This window comes from Equus asinus, chromosome 27 (assembly GCF_041296235.1).
Source record: "Equus asinus isolate D_3611 breed Donkey chromosome 27, EquAss-T2T_v2, whole genome shotgun sequence".
NCBI classification, from domain to species: domain Eukaryota; kingdom Metazoa; phylum Chordata; class Mammalia; order Perissodactyla; family Equidae; genus Equus; species Equus asinus.
In genome coordinates, this window is record NC_091816.1 from 6408853 (window position 1) to 6434266 (window position 25414).

A 25414-nucleotide genomic window follows, 5' to 3' on the forward strand; every position below is an offset into this window, starting at 1 on the left:
CTCGGGCCCAAGCCCCTGGGCTGGTGAATGGCGATGGCTTCCTGTCAGGATTAGCCGGGCTGCCTGGGCAGTGTGCACTGCCTTTCTCCTCAGGAAATACCTTTAGTGAGCCCCGGTGGGGTCCCCATGGCAACGCACGAGGGGACCTGCTGACAGAGGCCATTCAGCCCGCCATTGTTCCTCAGCCCCTTTGTCGGGAGCTGTATTGCTGCCCCTCTGGCAAACACAGCAGTTTGCACTGTTTTGTCAGGCTGAATGTGGGGTTTTTACATTTTAATGGGCTCTTCTGGCAGTTGTCCATTTGCATGCAAAATGGTCCTTCTTACTTCTTTCCCTTTTTCTATTTAAAAAAACTCTACCCTCCAAATCCCCTGGGTCGGGGGACTGGTGACTGCCGCCGGATCTGGGTGTCAGACCCCACTAATTGACTTGGGGCTCCTGTCTCCCCTACCACACATGGCACATGCCTGTGCTCCCCATTTCCGCAGCTTGCCCCGTATCTTGGTACATCGTGGGTTCAGAGAATCACGTATCATTAGGGCTTCCTCTCTGGGCCCCAATCCTTGCTTGGTAATAGTTGTTCCCCAGGATTTTGGTGAGATCCCTCTCTGGCCTGGCCTGGCCTTGCCAAACTAAGTTTTCAGTTCCATTTCAAAGCCAAAATAACTTAAGAAAAAACCTCTGCAGAGGGCTCCTGGAGCCCTGCTGTGCTGTTCTGTGTTCCTTTTAAGTTGTTTTTAATGCCACCCCGAGCTCCTCCCCCACCCACAATTGCCCCCTCATTTATCTCTGGGGAGTTTGTACCAAGACTGTAAACATTCCTGGACCACCAGTTCCCCTCCGTTACTGAAGAGGGTGGCCACTCTCCCCTAATTTTCTTAACCCAGAAATCCAAAATCAAAAACATTTCGTAGGGATGACAGAAATCGCGACCCTGAGACATCTGCCTGGATTGTGTCGGGGGCCAGTTATTCCAGTCCTGCGCCCTTTGGAGTGTAGAATGTAGATGACACCGCTCCTGACCTGAGAGGGCAGACAGGACCAAGCCACAGCCAAGCAGCGTGAATAAGTGCAGGATAAAGCCATGAACGTTTGTAAGTCACACTAAGAATGGGATGAAGAAGATAGTTGGAGAATGAGTTTTAATGTCTAGGGAAGTGATGGGGAGATGGGAGGAGAAGGGCATTGTAGGAGAAAGCAAAATAAAAGGGGCAGGCAGGGTATTGGCTCAGCTGAAGAGGCGGAGCTGGGAGACTGGACCGCTGAGGTGGGGGAGGGGAGGTAGTGCAGAGTCTCCAGGTTCTGGAGGAGTAGGAAATAAATAGAGGCCCTCAGGAGTGTGAGGGCATGGGGTAGATGCACAGTGCCTGTGCAGAGCGGGCAGGGCTCGAGAGCTCAGACGGTCTGAGGATGTGCCATCAGGAGAGCTGGCTGAGGGAAAAGGTTTTTGAGCCCCTTTGCCCAATGTTTTTAATCTTCTCAGTGGAGTCAGGCAGGGGTCATCAGAGGTCATCAACTCAGCTGTAAGCTGTAATCAAGAGTGAGGGGCTTGGGACAGGAGAAGGTGTCAGGTGACTGATCCAGGATTGAGCCGGGGACACGGAGAGAGGGAGGGGCTGTGCTGTCTACCTGTGGCCAGGGCAGAGCTGTATGTACCTCTCACCTTGAGTGGGTCACTTCTCATCGTCTCCTGTGCTGGGTGAGAAGTGAGATGCTCTGGAGGGGCCCAGCAGACCCAGCATCCAGAGCCAATGCTGACCCGTTTTGTGACTGGGAGAAGTCCATCAACTTTCATTTTCTCGTATTTAGATGAGAATGAACATAAATAACATGAACATGAATGAACATGCCTTGTAGAGTTCCAAGTCCTATACCAAAATGGGGCGTTGTTATGAGTCCTGTGCCTGCTGTTATCACAGCGCGCCCCCCCCCCCACTTCCTCACCTGCCAGATGTGCACCGTCATACCCACTCGACTTTCAACGGTAGATGAGCATGCATGGGAAAGTGCACTTACAAATTAAAAGCACTAAATTTTCAGGCTGTGGGGCTGGGGGAAAGAGAAAGGGAGGGTAAGGCCAAAACAACCAATTTCAGAATCTCACGCGATGAGGTGGGAGACATGGGTGCCATTGGATGGGATCAAGGGGCTGGACAGAGAGGGTTTCAGTCACTTTTTGGGAGTCAAAGATTGTGAAGACAGCGAGGGTACGGGCTGTGTTTCAAAGCGGTAGACCTGGCTCTGGATGTGTGTGGATTCCGGAGAGCCAGGCCACCTGGGTTTGAGTCCCAGCTCAGCTACTCACTAACTAGGTGGGCTGTCTTAGACAAATACAAACCTCTTTGTGCCTCAGTGTCATAGTGCCTGCTTCACAGGGTTGTTGTGAACCAGTTGTGCTCAACATACGGTAAGCTTCTGAGTCCGTTAGGGTGGAGATAATAATAGTGTCAACCTCATAGCATTGCTGTGAGGACTAAATGATAGTCTGTGTTAAAAGCTTTCACAATGTATGGGATATTAGTAAGCATGCTGTAAATATTGGCCAATATTAGTATTACCGTTTTCAGAGTTGTTTAAGGATCCCAAGATAATATATGGGAAGGCACATGGTAATTTGCAAAGTGCTATGCAAATATGTTGTTATTCTGCACCAGGTTCATGTTAAGTTGTGGGGTTTGGGGATGGATAACTTCCAGACCAAATTGGCTCTTATGGGACCGGGGCTGGTAAGTGGTATTTCAAAATACATTTTCAGGTATATTTGTCCATGGGGCATGAAAGGCCAGCATTCATCATCTCTGCAGAGAAATGTGTTCCCTGGGACTCTGTTAGTGGTTCTGTTCTAGTCCACGCCTTTCAAGTTGAAATCATTATTTTTTTGCTATTTTCTACCATGAACCTTCTGTTCCAAGCAGGCCATACAGACTGACCTCATCTCCCACTCCCCTTCATCCCAAGGCACAACCCTGCTATAAGCACCTCATCCTTTTCTGCTCCCTCCAAAGTTTTCAGTCGCAACCTAAATCCTTATTTGCTTCCTCCCCTTTTTCTACCATTGTGTCCAGACTCTGCCGTGAATCCTGCTACCTGCTCCGACCACTGGTACTTTTAAGTTCTGTAACGGCAGAGCCTGTGTTGGATTCTCATATTCTTCAGTTGCCTCATGTCATAGTGCTTCGTACACATTAAGGTGTTATGTAAATCTCATCACCCTGGTTAGGGCAAGGCATAGGTTTTCTGCTCCTCTGTTTAGTCCATTTCTTCTCCTCGCGCAGTAACAAGAGTTCACGGAGGCACCTAATGATAGCTGTTTTGAAGAAAGCTCCCTGTCTTCTCCTTGGATTTTGGGAACTCGGGGTCTCATCTCCTTATAAGAATGACAAGGTTCATATGGTTTAGGCCTCCTCAGGGCTCCAGTCCCCTGCCCTATACAGTGCCCAGGGCTGGCGGAAGACTCAGAGATTTATAATCAAGAACTTGGATCTGATGTGATGTACCCAGGACCGAACTGCCTGCTACATGACAGTGGCAGGTTTCTGGCCAGTCCTGCCATACCTTCTGTTGGCTTTTTGGGAATTACAACACCCTGGTATTTTGGAGACAAGTAGGAAGGGAGAGGGACTCAGTAAGACTCCATTAACATTGGTCATGTTCCTAGACCTGAGAGCACCATGGGAAACAGTGCCCCTCACCTCTCTGTCTTTCTAGCTGCTTCCTTGTGGATTACTAAAAAGTGTGGGTCCCCGATCTGCTCCTAGTTTCCCCTGGGGGATTAAAGAGGCTCTGTCAAAGAAGCAGGATGGGATTGTTGATTGGTGTATGAATCCCTTTCTCTCCCACCAAATTGGGTACCAGATCCAGCCTGCACAGCCTTCCGTGGTCCACCTGCCGTGTGCACCATGCTGGGAACCTGCCTCAGGACCAGAGACCTCAGTCTCAGATTCAGGCAGCTAAACAGGAGCCTTTGTGCTCCTGTTTTCTGGAGAGTTGGCCAAGGTGTTGGCAGCCTTAGTCCTCTGGGGACGTTCAAGTCAAGCCCTAACTCTAACCTTCCCGCTCTTGCGGATGGTAGTAGTGACTCTGTGCTGTGGGCATCAGAGCACAACGCGCCATTTTTCCACAATGCACTCTGAACACATTGCACCTAGGGCCTGTGAGAGTGAATGCTGTAATCTGACTCATGCCGAACATTTTCAGCCTCAGGCTAGGTCACCACAGAATCCAGATACCAGATGTCCTTAGTCTCCATTTCTACCTCATCTCTCAGGATACAAGATACATAAAGTAAATATTTTGGTTTGCCGCTTCCCTCGTAGCATCTCCATTCCAATTAATCAGGTTCTCCAAGAGAAAGAACATTGGTTTCAAGTGGCTGAGCAATAAACTGGCTTTCTTTTCTTCCTCTTTCATTGCCAGCTCAATAAAGGTGTCAGTTAGCTCCTTTTCTTGCTAACTGACACCTAACAACTAGTGTGGTCTGGCCTGTTGGTTTTGATCAGAGAAAGGCCAGCTCAGAGGAGGTGAAACCACAGCTATAAGGACATTTCTAATGAGAACATAAATGGGGGACACTGAAAAGTCCAAAAGAGATTGAAGAGTAGAGCCAGCCCTGATGGCCTAGTGCATAAAGTTTGATGTGGTCCACGTCTGCAGCCCAGGCTCAGAACCACACCACTCTTCAGTAGCCATGCTCTGGTGGTGGCTCACATAGAAGGACTAGAAGGACTTATGACTAGAATATACAACTACGTACTGGGGCTTTGGGGAGAAAAAAAAAGAGAGAAATATTGGCAACAGATGTTAGTTCAGGGTGAATCTTTCCCAGCAAAAAAATTAAAAATATAAAAAAGAAAAAAAGAGAATGAAGAGTAGTGGCTTGATTGTTGCAGGCTACCAGTGAGCAGCGATGTCCTCGCATCAGCCAGCTTACATCGGACTCCCCAAGGCCAGGACCTCTATTCAGGGTAGTGATGCAGACAGGCAGGACCTAGTAAACCAGCAAGTGGTTGGTTACCTCTCCATCACCTCCTAGAAGAAAGTGGCATTATCCCTGCTTCGTAAATGGAGCCTTCAACACATATCCAAGAGCCCTATTAGCCACGAAAAAATTCACTATAAGCCAGGAGCCATAGGGTGATTTTTGGTTCCTCTGAAGATTAGCCTTTGCCAGATGCTAAATTCAGTTCAAGACCTATTGAATATTTTCAGTGTTTCTGACATCGTTAGCACTGTGGGAAAATTGTAGGCAATTCTGCTCTGAGTTGCTTGCTATTCCTTAGGCGAGGCAAGACAGGGACGCTTTTGACAGGAAACAGTACACCCACATGTCCATCAACCAATGAATGGATAAATAAATCTGGTATATCCATACAATGGAATACTATTCAGCCGTTAAAAGGAGTGAAGTAATGAGACATGTGACAGCATGGAAGAACCTTGAAAACATTATGCTAAATGAAAGAAGCCGGTCACAAAAGACCATACAGTATATGATTCCATTGATATGAAATATCCAGTATAGGCAAATCTATAGAGACAGAAAGCAAATCAGTGGTTGCCTGGACTGAGGGGAGGGAAAGAGGGTGGCGGATGATGGCTAATGTGTATGTGGTTTCTTTTGGGGGTGATAAAAATGTTCTAAAGTTAGATTGTGGTCATGGTTGCATAACTCTGAATATACTAAAAAACACTGAATTATATATTGTACATGGGTGAATTTTATGGCATGTGAATTGTATCTGAATAAAGAGGTTAAAGAAAGAAACAATACAAGATGGTATGTGAGGGCGAATTTGTGTGGTTCAGTCAGTAGCTGTTTTGCATAAAATTAGAGTAAAGACACTAGTGCCAATAGAAGGCTGCCTGGACATCTTGATGGTGCACTTTGAGACATGCAGGGTAGGACGACTCCAGAGAGATGGCTGACAGTCTTGAGCAGAAGTGTGTTTTGTTGTGGGGGGAGAATGCAATTGTTGTGGAGAACAGCCAGACTTGGAGTGGAAGGTAGAAGGAGGTTACATGGAGGGTGGGAACAGATTGTGAGGAGCCTTGATTGCCAAGCAGGGGGTTAGATTTTATCCTCTTCACAGTGAGTAGGAGAATAATGGGACAAAGTGCAGCAAGGCCTGGAGCATCAGGGTGAGTTGCAACTCCAAGGGCAGGGAAAAGAAAGCTGGTTCTTGAGGCTTTTTATATAGATCACATAGAAGAAATTTTTTTTTTAAGATTTTATTTTTTTCCTTTTTCTCCCCAAAGCCCCCTGGTAAATAATTGTACATTCTTTGTTGTGGGTCCTTCTAGTTGTGGCACGTGGGATGCCGCCTCAGCATGGTTTGATGAGCAGTGCCATGTCCGCGCCCAGGATTCGAACCAACGAAACACTGGGCTGCCTGCAGCGGAGCAGGAGAACTTAACCACTCGGCCGCGGCGCCAGCCCCATCACATAGAAGAATTTTGTTTGCGCATCCTGGTTAGGATGAGTGGGAAGTTATGGATCCAAGTTAGACTCAGCCTGAGCTGGTTGCAGCACAGCCAGGGCCCCTCTGCTGCTTTCTCTGGGGGAAATGCCCAGCAAATGCCCTGTTCTCCTTGCCACCTTTTTGTCTCGGGGATCTGTCAACATAGGCTGTGATGCCAGAGGCTAAGAATTTGAGCGTCCTGAGTTTACTGTTTGACCAGTGGCTGGTACAGATCATGAGCTGCAAAATATTTAATCAGTGAGGTCATTGGAGGGAAATGAGATTTGATCAATAGGAGTGTCTGCTGTTTTCCTTAAGCATCAAGTCTGAACTGCTTTTCTCCTACCTTCTTTTGGCAAAACCACAAACTATTAAAAATGGAAAGAATAACTTTTTTTAAGACCCACAAAAGCTTATTTTTAATGAGTTGTGTGGTCTGCTCACCTTTGTGGTGTTCCTCTTGACCTGATTCACAAAAATAAATGAGTGCCAGCCTAGTGGTTTCCAGACCCTTTGACAGCAGCACCCCCCTTCTGGTGACTCAATATTTACGCAATATCTGAGACAGAGCCCTTGGATTGAAGTGGGTCAGGACCGTGGCCCTTGAGCCTCATCTGAGGCCCCTCTGAGGAAAATTACTGTTAGTCCCTGCTGCCATCTGATGCCCAGGACACCCATTTCTTCTTTTGTAAGGTTTCTGGCAGAAACTTGTTTGGCACTTCGGAAAGAGTTCCTTAAAATGAGGAAGCTGAGGGACAAAAGGGAGTTTAGAAAGGGAGACAATGAAGAGAGAAGTGTGACTCTGCATATGTCATTATTGCGTTATTCAGCAAGCATTTATTGAGCAACTCTTGTGTACCAGGCATCCTTCTAGGTGCTGGGGGGTTTAAAGATAAATATGACACGTCCCCACCCTCACAACTCAGTCAAGAAAGGGGACTTTCTTGCAGTGTGACAAGAGTGGTAGGAGGGCACCTGACCCAAACTGGGAGTGAGAAAAGGCTTTGAGGCAGAATTAGCAGCCAGGCTGAGAACTGGAGGGTGAGTGGAGAGAGCCCTGCAGAGCAATGGTGGGGTGAGGGGGTGAGCATGTGTGTTTCAGAGCCTGGTGCGTCAGGGACCTGCAGGGAAACCTGTGTGAGCCTCTGGTGGTGAACCGCTGGTGAGAAAGAAAAAAAGCCCCCAAGGCAGTGGAGACATGAGTCAGGTGGTGGATGGGAGCTGCAACAAGTGCATTCTTCTGGTAAGGGATGGACAGTTGGCAGAAGATGCTGGGAGCATGTTTGAACATCCTGGGGGGAAATAGAAATTTCCTCCTCATTAGTGAAGAGGGGCATGCTCAGGAGGTGGGTAACAGCCCGAGATGGTGGTGTGGCAGCTCCAGGCCTTCTTACTAGAGTGAGTACAGAGTTCCTGGTGGTGAGAGGGATGGATGTGCGAGATCAGATTTTGTGAGCTGGTGAACCACCCGGGGTCTGGAGAAAGAGAGGTGAGGGGGAGTGGATGTGTGTGATAGTGCATTGCTAGAGGAGAGGGGAGAGGAACGTGGGGGGCTTGAGAGGGGAGCCCTGCAGTGGGACGAGGAGAAAGGAGCTTTGTGTGCAGCGGCTTATGCTGCCAGAGCAAGTGTGGGTTTTGTGGCAGCTGCAGGCCGCCGTTCCTAATATAGTCAAAAGCTCCAAAGCCTCTGGCCTGACACCTGTTAGCTGGAGGTTCCCCTGAGCTGACCTCTCCTTGGGCTGTCTCTCCCACATATGCATCTTATGCATCTGACTCACTGGGGGGCCACCCCTCCCTGCTGAATCACTTGAACTGAGAGCCCTGGTTGACAAATTGCCTTCTCTCAACTTGGCCTGGGGCTGCTGGATTTTTGAGGGGTGGAGTTTGTTTAACTGTTATTGGGGAAAGGGGCAAGGCTGACGTAGGCCAAAGGAAATGGGGTGTTTCTCTGGGAAGTGGCCATTCTTGGCAAAGAACTGAGTATGTGGGGAGGGGCACTCTGGACACACAGAAGTCCTGGGGAGGGGCGTCCTTCCCCCCCAGGATGGAGGGAAGTGCAATGTGAACCGCTTAATGCTGCTACAGCTGCTTCCTAACTTTGCCTCTTTCTTCCTTTGACCTTTGGAGGAGTGGGGTAGAGAAGAAGAGATGGGGGTGCCCAGGTAGCCAGCCGTTTCCCCACTGACCCATATTCCAATTCCCACCTCCCCAGCTCTGTAGGCCCTGGGATGTTGCAGCTCAGTGCGGCTAGCGTAATTCCCTTTGTCTCTCTCCTTCTTCCCTCTCCCACTCTTCCTCTCCCATTCCTTGGTTCCTCTTCCCGGCCCTGTGGGTGGCTGCAGCCCAGCCCTGGGGAGCCCCTGTGGAAGTGGAGTCCTTCCTGGTCCACCCTGGTGACCTGCTGCAGCTTCGCTGTCGGCTGCGGGACGATGTCCAGAGCATCAACTGGCTGCGGGACGGGGTACAGCTGGTGGAAAGCAACCGTACCCGCATCACGGGGGAGGAGGTGGAGGTGCGGGATTCCGTGCCCGCTGACTCCGGCCTCTACGCTTGCGTGACCAGCAGCCCCTCAGGCAGCGACACCACCTACTTCTCCGTCAATGTCTCAGGTTGGTAGCAAAGCCCCGCCCTCACCCTCTCCCTGGACCCACCTCTCCAAACCTCTCTGCCAGTTTCAGGGGGAGGTGAGCCTCCTCCCCTTCCGTGATCTGCCCCCACTCTGCTTCAGAAACTGCTGCCCACTAACATCGCTCCCTGCCCGCCGCGTGGCTTAGCTCTCAGAGGGGTGACCAGGTGTGCGGGCCCCAGGCCAGAGTTCTGGGGCTTCCAGGATCTACCTCGGAGGTGATGATGGCTGATACTCTTGGGGCAGTAAGTCACTGTGACTTCTCTCCCTCAGTTTGCCCAGGTCTCCAGAGCGCTCCACAGGACTCAGCTCCATCCTGTATTCTCTTGCCATTTGGACTTGGTACTCAGCTTAATGATTAGAGCCCCAGAGTACGTGGTGAGGTCCCTCCTGCGGTGGGGAAGGATCCAGGTGCACCGCCATGTCCACAGCTTTATGGAAAACATCTGCCCTGCAGCTTCCGGAGCTGCGTTAGGGCAGCCAGGGAACCTAGAGCGCTGTGACTTTGGAAATCTGCCACTTTTAGAATGCAACTTTCACAAAACTAGGATTAAGCGAAGTAGAGACGAAATTTTCTTTATGCCATTTGTGCATCCCGGGGTGTGGGCTTGGCAGCTCCTCCCCTCAGGCGTGATTTAGGACCTGCCCCTAACTGAGGGACTTGCCTCCTCTGTTTCCCTCCAGACCCCCAAAAGCACTAGGAAGGACTGGGAGAACGCCTGGCATAAACCCTGATTGGTGACCACGTGTGTGTCAAGCCTCCTCTTAAAAAGGGTGGATGCTTTTGGGGAGACGTGTTGACAGCTGCAGACTCTGTGATGGTCTCCCTATCTGCTCTGGTTAAGAAGGGCAGCTCCCAAACCTTAGCAGACAAGTGCTAGAAAAATTCTGGCTGACAGTTGTTCAGCTCATGGCTTTGGAAATAGCTTCTGGCCGCAGTGTGTTTGGCCAAAGGTTGGCAGTCCAAAGAAGGATGCAGGTTCCCTGGGTGCTGGTTGAGACCCAGCGCATCCGGGTGGTACCATGAGAGAGCCAGTGAATGCAGGGAGGAATTAAAGACGACCCACTGCCCCTGATGGAACTGCCTGGTGTAAAAGCTTCTGGACAGAGAGGGCCAGTGCATTGGGTTGGGGAAGGAAGAGGACAAGCACAGAGCATGCAGTTCCTAAATAAACCATTTCTATCCCACAGAGACAGTCACTGAGGGAGGAATGGGACTGGGAGTCAGTATGGGGAGGAGTGTCTGCATTCATCTATCACTGGACTGGCCTTGATGTTCATGGGGTGGCTGTTGATACGGATGGAAATGTAGAGAGCCCCTTTTCCCTTGAAGGGACCTCAGTGCCCCCTTCTCCTTCCCATAGATGCTCTCCCTTCCTCGGAGGACGACGATGATGATGATGACTCCTCTTCAGAGGAGAAGGAGACAGATAACACCAAACCAAACCGTATGCGTGAGACGCTGTTTCCTACCTTACTGCCCTTGGGCCTGGGCGTTGGGTTTGAGTGGGAAGGGGGAGGCTTGGAGAATGGGAGGAGGAGTGGGCAGGTGAGGTCATGATGCTTGGCCATGGGATCCTTCAGACATCTGGATGAGTGCAGGCATCCTTCACAGGTGTTGGGCAGGTGGGCGAGGTGCCTCCAGGCCCTGGCCTGGGCCCTCCCTCCTGAGTCTGACCAGCCCCCCTGCCTGTCTCTCTTGGCTTTCCCTGGGCAGCCGTGGCTCCATATTGGACGTCCCCGGAAAAGATGGAAAAGAAATTGCATGCAGTGCCAGCTGCTAAGACAGTGAAGTTCAAGTGCCCTTCCAGTGGGACTCCTAACCCTACACTGCGCTGGCTGAAAAATGGCAAAGAATTCAAACCTGACCACAGGATCGGAGGCTACAAGGTACGTGTATATGTGAAAGTTAGAGTAAGAGAAACAGGAGAGGGTGACTTAGAAAATCCTTATTGTGCGCCGTTAATTGTTTTAAATAATGCTTTCTAAAAGTAATAATATAAAACAAATATATATTTTATATAATTTTATAAAATATAAAAATAAAATAAAAGTAATGCATTTTAGAAAATTTTGAAATACAAAAAAAGTGCAAATAATGTGAAATTTTTTTCAGTCTTTTTTATATGTATGTGGTTTTTACATAGTCGATCACATTGTATATATAATTTCTTGTCAGTCCTTAACATTAAAACATGAGTCTTTTGCCAAGCGTTTGAAAGATAATTTTTCATGGCTGCATAATATTCTATTATCTCAATGTCCCATAATTTAATAAACAATTTGGGGATATTAGTTATTTTCTAATTTTTCACTATTTTCAAATAACGTTGCCATGAATATCTGTGTACTCAAATCTCTGTCAGCATTTTTAAACATTCTTCCTTAGGAAACATTGCTAGAAGTGAAGTTACTGGATCTAAGTATAAGCATTTTTTAAGCCTTTGATGAGTATTACTTAATTTTTTTCCCCCTGGTAATTAGGTAATTTTGTTCATTCATTTACCTATTCATTTATTACCTGGCCATTTCTTGAACACGTCTTTCCAGGAAGTATACTAGGCAGTAGAGTTCAAAGTACAACAGGATGACATAAAATCTCACTGTGCTGTTTGCTCTAAGGGAGGATGATGTGGGTAATGAGTTGGGGTGTGATTTTATCATGATAACAATTACTTTCTTAAAAGGGAAAATTAATTTGCCCTCCCTTGGCAGAATATGGGAATGACAAGCTCACTATACCTTTGCCAACAAATTTGATAGATGAAAGTATCTCATTGTTCTCTTGTGTGTTATTTTGCTTATTAACAAACTTAGAATTTTCGTGTGTTAATAAGTGATTTTGATTTCCTATTATGTCCATTGTCTGTTCATGTCCTTTGCCCATGTACATTTCTAGGAAGAACACCTTCATTGTAATCCCTTCTTTAGAGTCTCTGATCAGCCTTATAATCCTTCTTCCTCTCCCATCTCACCCAACTGCTCTTTTCTCATTAATCTTGTATAAGAAAAGCAGAGGAGATCAGAAAAAATAGGGAAACATTTTAAGTTAATTCACCAAACACTTAGCTGCTCTTTTCTCATTAATCTTGTATGAGAAAAGCAGGGGAAATCAGTAGAAACAGGGAAACATTTTAAATTAATTCACCAAACACTTACTGTATGCCAGGCACTGTTATGAGGGTAGGAGGCAGCCCTCCTGCCCTAATCATTTCCAGTCTCCTGGGAGGGAGACGTCCCTGAGCACTGCCATGAGGAGCAGCCTGTGATCAGTGCTTCATCAGGGGGAGGGAGGGACAGGAGGACAGTTCAGACTGGAGATGGGGCCGGAGGAGATGGTTTTGGGAATGAGATGTCAAAGGCAGACAGGGCCAGACTCTCGGCAGGAGCTGTTCCAGCACAGGAACGGCGTGGACAGCGGTGCAGAGCTGGGAGAGTCCCCGCTGTACTTGGGAGAGTGCAGCGGCATGTTTGTCCAGATCACAGGCAGCCTTGGCTGTTGTGGGCAGACTTCAGAGTTCCTCACACCTGTCTGCCAGTTTCCTGAGGTGGTTTTTCAGAGTGTGAATGGGCTAGGGGCGGGCAGGCTGGACTCATTGTGCAGCAGGGGCCGCCTACTCTGTACTCTGATGGGAGGGTAAGTGCCACAGGGCGCCAACGCTCTCTGCTCTGATTGGAGGGTGAGTGCCACAGGGCACCCACTCTCTCTGCTCTGATTGGAGGATGAGTGCCACAGGGCGCCAACGCTCTCTGCTCTGATTGGAGGATGAGTGCCACAGGGCACCAACGCTCTCTGCTCTGATTGGAGGGTAAGTGCCACAGGATGCCAATGCTGTCACAAGGCTTCAGCCTCGTTTTCCTACGCACCCTCAATGGAGCCCTTGTCATGTTTCTCCTCAGGTCCGTTATGCCACGTGGAGCATCATAATGGACTCGGTGGTGCCCTCTGACAAGGGCAACTATACCTGCATCGTGGAGAACGAGTATGGCAGCATTAACCACACCTACCAGCTCGACGTCGTGGGTATGAAGGCGCAGGGACAAGGAGCTTAGAGGACAGAGCAGGGACTTTAAGAAACAGCCATGGGGTCCAGGTTTACTTAGGGATAGCGTCAAGAGGGTGATGACATTGATGAGCTCTGTCACCTTCCTCTTGTGTGCCTGGCTTTTCTCACCTTTAAATAGAATTGAGAGGATCAGACAGTACTGCCACTCCTCATAAAGTGAAAGATGCTGTGACAGTCTCCTGCAAAACGTGGCCGGATGCGTGATGTTGAATTTAGCGTAATAATAGCTATTGCTTTGTGAATGCCCGTAGTATGCAAGGTGCTTTAAGTACGCCACTCACCAGCAATGCGTACACACCCCTGCAAGGTGGGCACTATTATTCCCACTATACAGAAGAGCAAACTGAGTCTCAGAGAGGTCAGACATGAGTTAATGCAGAACTCCAGGCTCGTGCTGATTCCACCGCGTCGTATGAGACACTAAGAAGAACATCACACTTCTAGCTGCTGTTCCTGCAGCCTGTTCTTTCTAGAGGGTCTGAATCTCGTTCTCTAGAAATCTTTAGGTAAAGAGTTGCACAGCTAGCATTCTTTCTTGGTTTTGAGGATATGGTGTGAAAGGAGCTCCTGGTCCAGGAGCTGTGGAATAGGGTCTGAGATTCGGCATTTCCAGCAAGCTCCCAGGAGATGCTGGTGCTACTGCTTTTGGACCACGCTTTGAACAGCAAGAGTCTAAGTGACTGTCCTTTTAGTTAGGGAGAGGTAGGCTGAGCTGAGGTCTGGGAGTGTGACTACGTTATAGGGTTCTCCACTGAGGCAGGAGAGACTTCTTATGTCTGTGAACATGGACCATGGCCTTGAGGAAGAGGTTCCTAATAGCTTAGGACCTGAGGAGAGTGTCCCTTCTCCAGCTCAGGTGTGAGGGGGTACAGCTCAGCAGAGGCCCCAGGAAAAGTGCACGCCCATCGCTAGGAAAGCCAAGGGGGAGCGTACTTCTCTTTGGTGGTCTTTGGGATGCCCTCACTCAGCATCCCAGCCAGGAGCAGGCCACAGCAGGGCCTGATGAGCCTCTCCTCTCCCTTCCTCCACAGAGCGGTCTCCTCACCGGCCCATCCTGCAGGCAGGGTTGCCTGCCAACAAGACAGTGGCCCTGGGCAGTAATGTGGAGTTCATGTGTAAGGTGTACAGTGACCCACAGCCCCACATCCAGTGGCTAAAGCACATCGAGGTGAATGGGAGTAAGATTGGCCCGGACAACCTTCCGTATGTCCAGATCTTGAAGGTAATCTTGGCCCCGGTCTCCATGGGCTGGGTGCTGAGAAGGAGAGCTGGATCTCCCGGGGCCCAAGGTGCTGTGGTCAGGCTCAGCGCCCGCGACTAGGACTCATCCCCTACCCTTCAGGCACATGCTCTGTCTTAACTAGGGACCGAGCCACATTCTTCAAGACTAGTGACAGGTCACAGAGTAGAGGTGCAATGGGAACAGAGGGCTAGGGGTGGGCATTGCTGGTTTCTAAAGAGCTTTGAGAGTGACTTTGCTTGGGCTTTGGGGTCAACTGTTCAAGGAAGGCCTTTGGACTCCTGCTTTTCCACTGCCAGCACCAAAGCCTTTCCAGCAAGCGTCTATCAGTCACTGCCCTGCTTCCCAGGTCACGTTCTTTCTGGCAAGTGGGGCGAATGATAAAGGCACAGCTTAGGTAGCCTTGGAAAAGCAAATGCCACCGGTAAATTCTAAGCAGTAACAGGAGTAATGGCATTTTCTTCCTTTTTCCTCTCACTCCCAGACTTTGATTGTCCCTGAATGCTCCATTAATCCAGGGAAGGTAATTGCCTAATTCTCCAGTGGATCTTGCAACAGGAAGTAACCAGAAGCTGGGAAAGTTGTTTACCTCCAGGTCCCAGAGTCAGAACTCATCCTCCCCTGGCTTGGCTGTCCCAAAGATTTACTGCCCATCCCTTCTCTTTGCTACTGGTGCTGAAACTGCTGTGTAGGAAATGGGGCCGTGGCCTTGGGCCTTGGCCACTGTCTCCATTCACAATCCCTCCTCTAGTGCTGGAGGAGTAGGTTTAACACAAACAGAACAGTTGATGGGGGCAGAGATTTTTTTCTTAAGTTTATTTTCCAGTCACATGCTTTGGACGTTTGAAGTTGGCGTGTTTTGTCCTAGTAAAAAGGGAAGGGTGATAAATCTCACTTAACGACTCCCTTGCTTTCACTCCCTGGGCCTGCCTTAATGTTACACAAGAGCAAAGTATGGCCACATCTCAGTGTTTCCCCAACTGATTGGCGTGTCGTTGGTTTGTTCCAGCATTCGGGGATTAATAGCTCGGATGCGGAGGTGCTGACCCTGTTCAATGTGACAGAGGCCCAGAGCGGGGAGTATGTGTGTAAGGTTTCCAATTATATTGGTGAAGCTAACCAGTCTGCGTGGCTCACTGTCACCAGACCTGTGGCGAAAGGTAATGGGGAGCTGGAGGGGGCCCTGTGCTGGGAGTTTGATTTAGGCCCCATGCTGCTGGGGCAGGTGGGGGAGCCAGCGCCCAACTCTCCGTTATCCTGCTGTGTTCCTAGAGCCCAGAGCCATGGAAAAATCCCCGGCCTGGGAGGCTGGTTTGGTTTGGTACTGTGTTGGTGTCTGCTCCCTCTGTGCCTTCTGTGTCTTCCTTGGCTGCGTGTGCACTGTGGGGACAGTCTTGCTGCGTTATGAATGATTCTGCAGACTGAAGGTGGAGTGGTGGATGAGAGAAGGAACCAGGCAGTCTCTTGCAAACTAAGTGTGTGCAGGCTGTGTGTGAGTGTGTGTGTGTGTGTGGGTGAGTGTGACTGAAGCACCCTTCCATCCCTTCTGTGTGTGCCTTCTGACTTTCTTTACCTGAAACCAAACAGCTCCCCTACCTGCCGGGCCCCATTTCTCCATGCTGCCCACTGCCCGCATGCTTGGATGGGCCAGGGGCTGCCAGAAGCTGGTGAAGGGTCGTAACCTGCCATCGTCGTCTCATCTCAGGTCTGCCGGAGTTCCTCCCTCAGGGTCTCACTCTCTTCCTCTAACAGGTCTCGCTGCCTGGTGGGTTTTGTCTGTTCGTTGTTGCAAAGGAGACGCTGGGGAGCATTTCTTCCTCTGGTTTTTTTCCCCCTTCTCTTTCTCTCTCCCTTTCTCTGTGTCTCTGAGAGGTCTCATGTCCTGTGCTTGTCCATTTTGCTTCCGTTGTCTCTTCTAGACTGCCGGAGTTAATACCACCGACAAAGAGATGGAAGTGCTTCACTTAAGGAATGTCTCCTTTGAGGACGCGGGGGAGTATACGTGCTTGGCGGGTAACTCTATCGGACTCTCCCATCACTCTGCATGGTTGACCGTTCTGGAAGGTATACACTGTACTTCTCCTCTCGGTGTCCTGCCCTCACCACGGGCACGGGGGGAGCATGCATTGCAGGGCTGCGGGAGACAGAGCCGGGAGAGGTAGATGGATGGGCTCCATGGGCCCGCAGGTGGCTCCGGCAGTTTGTCCAGCCTGGAGGGTCGAATCCCCTCGGCTCACACGGGAGCTTTCCTCGTTTTGCAGGAACACGGAGGCCTCCACCTGCACACCTGCATCTCGCTCTCCCCTTAGCCAGTGCAATGCATGCCTGGGATCTGGATTTAACCTGCAGCCGGGCTGTCCTCCAGGCAGGCTCCTTCCATCCTTCGGTCCAGCAGCCTGCCTTAACTTGTTGGATCCTTTTTGCCAGCCCCCAAAGTCTCAGGAAGGGCCCCCACTCCTCCTCTAGCTGAATGTAGGCACTCTGTAAGGAGGGACTCACTGCTTGCAAGGAACAGTGTTGGTCCACCATCCCATACTGCTGTCCTCTAACCTCGGAGGAGGAGAGGTTCCTCTAGACAGTGAACTTGAGCTGCTTCAAGTGGGGCCTGTCTCAGGCAGCCACGGGGGCCTTGGTGGTGCCCCTTTATCCTCTTTGGCTACTGGCATTTCTCCTCTCCCAGGAGGGGAGGTCTGTGTGTCGGGCCAGGAAGGAAGGAAGGAGCCTGCAGCCTGCTCAGGGTGGTGGGCCGGTGACTGCAGGGCTGGAGCTGGTTGTTGCTGCGTCTCTGAGTGTCCTGCATGTGGGTCTGGGTGCTGTGCTGTCCTTGTCACTGCTGACACTGTCCTCTTCTCTCTCCTCCTCTGTCCTGCTTGCCCAACAGGGTCTGATAACGCCCCTGCTTGAGGCTGAGAAGCGTTCTGTTTTTGTCACTGTCACTGTCTCTGTCTCGTGTGTGCTCCCAGTCACTTGTCTTCGTTTCTCATAACTGGGGAAAGAGAAAAACAGAAACACTTCTCTTTGTTATCAGCTCTGCCGCCTCCTTGTCAGGCCTCGGGAACTGGTCTTGGGGCTCAGACGGGTCATACCTGGGGCCTCTCTGGGGAAGTCCCGGGATGCCTGCCTCTGTGGCTGGTGTCTTCTGAAGGGAAGGATTGGGAGGAGAGCTGTGGAAGGAAGAGGGGCGTTGGCACTGGTGGGGAAGGCGTGTTGTGTGCAGCTGGCGCTGCCAGTGTTGGATGTAAACCCTGCTGGTGTCTTGTGTGGGAGGGAAAGGTGGACTGAACTGGATGGGCTCCTGTGGGAATGGGGTGAATTCTAGTTGGAAGGTGGGAGATGAGAATAAAACAACCCCCCCCACACACACATTTCCTTCTTCAGTTTTAGGAGTTAGGGCCTGTGAGTAGAATTCTTAAGAACTGCAGAAAAGTTTACATTTTCATCTAGAACAGTCCAGACATGCTTGGAAATTGTCAGTTTTGCCTGTGGTTTGGCTTGGTGTAAATATTTACATGTCTGACGTGACACAGATGACATATGTGAAAGGTGAGATATTAAGTTAGGACACAGACACTTCTTTTCTTCCCTCCCTCATTTGCCCTCATTCTGTGAGTGCCACTATATGCCAGGCGCTGTGGCCTAGGGAAATGAATAAGGCCCCATCCCCACCCTCAAGGCACTTAGGGACTATTAGGGACAAAATACTCATAAACAGTTCATTGTCCCCATGTGACAGGTGTATGCACACAGTGCTGACACACTGCAGAGAAGAGCCATGTGTCAGTGAAGAGACTGGGAAAGGCCCCTGCAGGGCACCTGGGGCCTGTCTAGCCCAGCAGTGCAGCTGGGCAAGGAGGCCTCCTGAATTAATGAGGATGAGCCTCGTGTAGCAGCATAGTTCTATTCATCCCTCTTGAGGGGTTCAAGTAAGGATCAGGAAGCCTCAAAGACCCCAGGTGTCTGATCCACTCAGTGCCGGAACCCCAATCCTAGCTAGGACCTGGTTTGGTTCTTCTCTGCCCTAAAGATTCCCAGAGGAAAAGAGATGGGTATTGTTTTTCTTATGGAGCTGGGACCCTAGTGGACTGGGCCCCCAGAGCCTGCTAACACCCTGTTCACACTGACTCAGCCCTGGAAGAGAGACCCGCGGTGATGACCTCGCCCCTGTACCTGGAGATCATCATCTATTGCACGGGGGCCTTCCTCATCTCCTGCATGGTGGGCTCTGTCATCATCTACAAGATGAAGAGTGGCACCAAGAAGAGTGACTTCCACAGCCAGATGGCCGTGCACAAGCTGGCCAAGAGCATCCCTCTGCGCAGACAGGTAACAGAAAGTAGATAGGGGATTTGCACGCTCTGCCTCACCTTCCCTCCCTGTGTGCCCAGGGGCTTCCCCAGGACCCTCTAATGCCCTGCCCTCTCCACTGCCCCCAGCCGACAGCTTCTGGCCTTGCTTTCTGGCTTCTGGCCTGGGGGCAGTGGACTGTCCTGACCCCAGAGCTCCAGAGTCAGATTCCAAGCTGTTCTAGCCCATAAATTTCATACACCCACCATACCCCAACTGCAAGTCACCTGCTGTCCTGGCATGTGCACGGGGGAAACCCTAGCTGGGCTGAATTTGCAGCTGATATTTCGCATTTGAACTGTCCTCAAGGGCCAGTTACAAGTGCAAAGATACAGTCTAGGACCTGAGTCAGACCCAACTCTCCTGGGTGCCCACCCTCTCCTGGTCCAAGGAAATGGAACAGAAGGTGAAGGCACATGGAATGAGAGAACATTCACTCAGAACTGTACTAATTCTGGAGGGGCTTTGGGAGTTAAGAATCTATAATCTGAGGCACGGTTTTCCAAAGAATCAGGACAAGAATAGAGTTGTTATTGCAGTAAGTTATAAAATGTGAGCCTGGAAGGAGGTACATTTGGTCTGCTTATGTTAAAGGTGAGTGAACTGAAGCTCAGAAAGGCTAGTTGGTGGTAAAAATACATCAGCTTTAGAACTTAGGTCTTCTGACCTCTTGTGGTCCTTCTGACAGTCTGTTGGGGAAGGAACATCAGATAACAGATACATCCCTCCACCACTGGTGAAAAGCCCTGACTAGGAACTGGAGGAATCTAAACTGCTTTCCCCCATCCTCGCTAGAAAGGTGACCCCACGCTTCCCTGCAGGTGTCAGCCGACTCCAGCGCGTCCATGAACTCTGGGGTTCTGCTGGTTCGGCCCTCACGTCTCTCCTCCAGCGGAACCCCCATGCTGGCTGGGGTCTCTGAATATGAGCTTCCTGAAGACCCTCGCTGGGAGCTGCCTCGAGACAGGTAATACTCTCTCAGCTTCTGGGAGAGCCCCTGCTTTGATCCTGATGGTGGACATTGTCTGCACTAGGACCTTCAGGGGAGTGAAGGTGCACCATATGCGTCCAGAAATCATAATTTCCACTTTCTGCTCTCAGTTGGGTCAAATATGGAGAGGTGGAGATGGGATGTCCTCTCAAGGTTTGAACTTCACCAGCCCAACTTATACCATCCTTTGTTTCCCCAAAAGACTGGTTTTAGGCAAACCCCTGGGAGAGGGCTGCTTTGGGCAGGTGGTGTTGGCGGAGGCCATTGGGCTGGACAAGGACAAACCCAACCGTGTGACCAAAGTGGCTGTGAAGATGCTGAAATGTAAGTGATGTTTCTGTCCTTGCAAAAACGGTCCCTTCCCTTTCCAACCAAACTGTGGGCCTCATGCCAAGTATAACACCCTCTCTGGTGCTCTTTCATTGCCCATACCTGCTACATGGCCTGCTTGGGGTTGCCTGGGAGTAGAGGGGCCACTGTGCACCCGGACACTGCCATAATCTCACTTTGTTCCCTGGTGTCAGCCTGGATTGGGGTGAGGTGTTTGTTCTAGATCCCACTGCTAGCTGATTTGCCTTACCAGGTCCTCTGCCCCACTCGTTACCACGTACAGTGCTCCTACCTTATCCACAGTTTCACTTTCCGTGGTTTCAGTTACCGGTGGTCAAGTTTTCAATTGTGTGCTGTTCTGAGTAGCATGATGAAATCCCGCACTGTTCCACTCCATCCCTCCTGGGACTTGAATTACTTATCCATGCTGTATACACCACCGGCCCTGTTAGTCACTTAGTAGCCATCTTGGTTATCAGATCAACTGTAGCGGTAGCACAGTGCTTGTGTTCAAATAACCCTTATTTTACTTAATATGGCCCCAAAGCACAAGAGTAGTGATGCTGGCAATTCGGATATGCCAAAGAGACCATATAGTACTTCCTTTAAGTGAAAAAGTGAAAGTTCTCAATTTAATAAGGAAAGGAAAAAAATCATATGCTAAGGTTGCAAAGATCTACAGTAAGAATGAATCTTCTAGCTGCGAAATTATAAAGAACTAAAAAATTCATGCTAGTTTTGCTGTCACACCTCAAATATGTATGTACAGGAAAAAACGTACTATATATAGAGTTCAGTACTGTCCATGGTTTCAGGCACCCTCTGGGAGTCTTGGATGTGTCCCCCACAGATAAGGGGGACTACTGTATCACAAAAACGGCTCTCATGACAGGAAAGGGAAAATAAACTTGGAAGTGAAAATGGAGGAAAGAAGCACATCTGGGAGAAAAGGGACTCCTCGGGCATGGACCTCATCCCTTCTCCCTTAGCCTTTCTCCTGGCCCCTCCCTTCCAAAGTAAATGAGTCGCATCTCCTTCTCTGGTTTGTGTGTAAAGCGGATGCAACCGAGAAAGACCTGTCAGACCTGATCTCAGAAATGGAGATGATGAAGATGATCGGGAAGCACAAGAACATCATCAACCTGCTGGGGGCCTGCACGCAGGATGGTAGGCACTAAGCCAGACGGGCTTGCCCACCCCATCTGGGTTAGGGTCTCAGACAGGAACTTGGGCCTCCTGCTCAAATAACATAGGAAGACAGTAATGAGTAGGGCTGTCAGTGACCAGTCATCTCTCAGCCACGCTTAGGGAAGTGGGGTAAGAAGAGAGGCAGGTTTAGCAATAGTTGGAATGTATTTCTCAGGGTCTGGGTTGATGCCCATTGGTGTTCATCTGAAACACAGGTACCTAGATTCACATACACAGTGTGGATAGGAACAGGTGAGTAATTGTGGTTTAGATTAGGGCTGTTACCCCCAACTTTGCTCAGAATTATTTCCCTGACTTTCTTTGAGTAGTGGAGTGAGTTTCCCTGGTTCTCTAAAGGGTAAGCTGGGGTTGGGGAACAAATGCGTGGCATGCCTTTGGGGGTGGGGTTTCCTTGGGATGAAGCTAAATCTGCATGCCTGCCTGCCTGATCTGATGGCCTCTTCATCTTCACCTCCCAGGTCCTTTGTATGTCATCGTGGAGTATGCCTCCAAGGGCAACCTACGGGAGTACCTGCAGGCCCGGAGGCCTCCTGGGCTGGAATACTGTTACAACCCCAGCCACAACCCCGAAGAGCAGCTCTCCTCCAAGGACCTGGTATCCTGTGCCTATCAGGTGGCCCGAGGCATGGAATATCTTGCCTCTAAGAAGGTGTGGCACCTGACATTCCCCTGGGTGAAGTCGGGGTGGCAGCAGAGCCCTCCTCGCTCTCCAGTTTCTGGCTTTTAATCCTTTGGTGGAGTCGTTGACATACTGAGCACTGACAACATGTGCTGTCAGATGCTCTCAGGGGACATCAGAGTCAGGAGAGCCAGTGTGACCTATTGGCCGTGGAGTCAGACTGGATTAGGTCCAAATCTGTGTGCTGACACTTTCTGCATAGACTCAGGCGGCTACTTAACATCTTGTATTTCTTCACATGTAAAATGAGTGGGTATGGGAGTGAGATGAAGTTGTGAGAGTAGAAGTACAGTTGTGAGTGCCCAGGACATATTGGCTTTGTGTGAGCCTCAGCCCAGTGTGGACGTGCTGTGCCGAGGGAGCCCTGGCTCCAAAGCACACGCCACACAGACTGCACAGCAGCAGAAGGGTCAGCTTTTCTGGGTGTGGATCCAAAGCTCACAGTTGGGAGGACCAGGAAAGGAGGCAGATATGGAGGGTTCGCTGAAGTAACTGAGAGGTTTGGAGCTACAGGTGTTTGGATGGCTGGGTTTGAAGTGGAGGAGAGGGAACATCCTAGCAGGGAACTAGAATGTTCAGGAGGTAGGATGGTGTGGCAGAAGGCCTGCGAGGGGGAGTGGGCCTGCTGCCAGCTCCAACGTGAATGCTGGAGCACAGGGTGAATCACATATGCTGATGCACGTTTTACAGCTGTTGACCCCTCCCCTGCATCCCACCCTCCTCTCTCCCATCTCTCCCTCCCCCGGCATCCCCTCCCCTCTCCCCACAGTGCATACACCGAGACCTGGCCGCGAGGAATGTCCTGGTGACAGAGGACAATGTGATGAAGATCGCAGATTTTGGCCTAGCTCGGGACATTCACCACATCGACTACTATAAAAAGACAACCAATGTAAGTGCAGACGATGCCACTAGGTGCATGTCCTCTGCCCAGGACTCTGCTCCTCTAGGCTTTCTCCCACTTTGCTGTCTCTGCTGTAACCCAGTGTAGCATGCTTTGCCTGAGAAACGGTGCGGTGGGATGAGCTGAAAATGTGCCCCACCAAGTCCAGTCCTGCATGACCCCTACTTGTCTCCTCTTGCCCTGCCCTGGGCCACCCCCAGTCTCCCATGTGTTGCTTGCAGGGCCGACTGCCTGTGAAGTGGATGGCACCCGAGGCATTGTTTGACCGGATCTACACCCACCAGAGTGATGTGTGAGTTTGCAATATGCAGTTACTTGGGATGGAGAATTTCCAGTACAATAGAGTCCTGTATTCTCCTCCGGGTTGATGAGGGTCTCTTTCCATCTTGGAGCGAAAATACAAAACATTGTATGTATCTGTTCACTTTGTTCCCAGAGGTTGAAAGGCTGATCTGTTCTTGAGCTCTGTCCCCTTGTATCCCCCTTGGAATTAAGGATTTGTGGTGGGGGAGGGTGGGTCCAGGATGAGTATCTGACATGCTGGTGAAAGAGGGATGGAAAGGTCTCTAGACTGGCCTACCTCTGTGCCCATAAGACTCAGGGGCTCTATGCTCATTCACAGATGGTCTTTTGGGGTGCTCCTGTGGGAAATCTTCACTCTGGGTGGCTCCCCATATCCTGGCGTGCCTGTGGAGGAGCTTTTCAAGCTGCTGAAGGAAGGTCATCGAATGGACAAGCCCAGTAACTGCACCAACGAGCTGTAAGCATGAGAAGATACCCGAGGTCCTGAGCCTGGCCCTGGGGGAGGGACGGGTTTGACAGGTAGAGGAAGAAAGGGGTGTTTGGCTAGATAAAGCAGCCCTTCCTGCTCATTCCTCCCATAGTCCCTCCACCATGAGCTTTTGAATCTATCTGCTTATGTTCCTCCTCCCCAACCTGACAACCCCACCCAGGTACATGATGATGCGGGATTGTTGGCATGCAGTACCCTCTCAGAGACCTACCTTCAAGCAGCTGGTGGAAGACCTGGACCGCATTGTGGCCTTGACCTCCAACCAGGTGAGGCTGTCCAATCCTAGACCTTCAGCAATCATCAGTGGGGTCCATCTCTGTGAGTTAATACTGCCCCAGGGAGAAGAGTTCTGGATCACTGTTCTTTTGTCCTCCTATCACAGGAGTATCTGGACCTGTCAATGCCCCTGGACCAATACTCTCCCAGCTTTCCTGACACCCGAAGCTCTACCTGTTCCTCAGGGGAGGATTCCGTTTTCTCTCATGAGCCGTTGCCTGAGGAGCCCTGTCTGCCCCGACACCCAGCCCAGCTTGCCAATGGCGGACTCAAACGACGCTGACTAGCACCCCAGCACTCCCCCTCCCCAAACTCCATCATCAGCTGTAACCTTCACCCACCACTCTGTGCTGGACTCACTGCCTTCCCCTTTGCCCCTTTCCTGCTGGCAGGAGCCAGCTGCCCACGTGAGGCCTTCCCATGCGGCCTGCCTTCACCCCACTAAGCTCACCTCTCTTCCTCTTCCTCCTGTCAGCCTGCTTGTGAGAGAGGGGAGCAGAGAGGCAGGACTTGCTGATGGCCACTTTGTTCCCTCCCAGATGTTGGACCAAGACCCCTCCCTGCCACTTGGCACTGCCTGGAGGCTTGGGGAGTGGGAGGTGAGCAGGCATGCAAGTGAGAGCCGACAGAGCTTTTCTGTGTTGGTTTTGTCTGCTTCGCCATAACCCATAAGCCCCTGTGTTCTGGTGGCGGGTGCCTCGCCCTTAGGGCTACAGCAGTAGTGAGGGGAGGCCAGTGCTTTGGGCCTCCTTGAAGGCCACCTCTGCTCCAGATCGATGGTGCCAGTGGCTTATTAATTCCGATACTAATTTGCTTTGCTGACCAAATACCTGGTACCAGAGGATGGGGAGGCAACGGCTGGGAGCAGTGTCGCGGCCCTGGGGCCCAGCCCCGAACCGGGGGCTTTGTACATAGCTATGAAGAAAACACAAAGTGTATAAATCTGAGTATATATTTACATGTCTTTTTAAAAGGGTCGTTACCAGAGATTTACCCGTTGGGTAAGATGCTCCTGGTGGCTGGGAGGCATCAGTTGCTATATATTAAAAACAAAGAAAAAAGAAAAAAAAGGAAAATGTTTTTAAAAAGGTCATATATTTTTTGCTACTTTTGCTGTTTTATTTTTTTAAATTATGTTCTAAACCTATTTTCAGTTTAGGTCCCTCAATAAAAATTGCTGCTGCTTCATTTTTATATGGGCTGTGTGACAAGGGAGAGAATGTCAACTGAAAAGGAGCGAGACTAATGGGCCCTGGGGCTGTCTGTCCAGAGGGGACTGCACGCGCCCTGCGGTTTCCTCCTGACCTCTTCCTCTTGGGTCCTGCACTAAGACCTCTGGGACAAACCTCCCACCTCTCCGATGCTTTTGGAAAGGCAGGAAAAGAAGACGTCTGTGTAATGGGCAGGGACCACCTGTTCGTGCAGCAGAGGCTCTGGGCCTAGAGCCAAGGCCCAGTCACTCTCAACCACAGATTGCTTCCTCAGGGGAAACTGGCG

General features: G+C 50.4%; 1 protein-coding gene across 12 annotated transcripts in view; it reads left to right on the plus strand.

Annotated features, from left to right (window-relative positions):
• The window catches only part of FGFR1 (fibroblast growth factor receptor 1), a 47496-nt gene extending 22385 nt beyond the window's left edge, over positions 1–25111 (plus strand). For 3 of the 12 annotated variants that reach the window (XM_014831086.3, XM_044762289.2, XM_070500162.1), the window contains exons 3-18: positions 8801–9067; positions 10449–10538; positions 10802–10974; positions 12985–13108; positions 14183–14373; positions 16311–16455; positions 18518–18720; positions 19557–19702; positions 19929–20050; positions 21113–21223; positions 21724–21914; positions 22714–22836; positions 23070–23140; positions 23471–23608; positions 23802–23907; positions 24024–25111. In XM_014831086.3, the coding sequence (XP_014686572.1) occupies positions 8801–9067; positions 10449–10538; positions 10802–10974; positions 12985–13108; positions 14183–14373; positions 16311–16455; positions 18518–18720; positions 19557–19702; positions 19929–20050; positions 21113–21223; positions 21724–21914; positions 22714–22836; positions 23070–23140; positions 23471–23608; positions 23802–23907; positions 24024–24200 (2378 nt within the window). In that variant the 3' untranslated portion in view covers positions 24201–25111. The remainder of the gene's footprint in view (positions 1–8800; positions 9068–10448; positions 10539–10801; positions 10975–12984; positions 13109–14182; positions 14374–16310; positions 16456–18517; positions 18721–19556; positions 19703–19928; positions 20051–21112; positions 21224–21723; positions 21915–22713; positions 22837–23069; positions 23141–23470; positions 23609–23801; positions 23908–24023) is intronic. The other 9 variants (XM_014831087.3, XM_070500164.1, XM_014831089.3 and 6 more) reach the window with 7 other exon arrangements.
• The last annotated feature ends 303 nt before the right edge of the window (positions 25112–25414 follow it).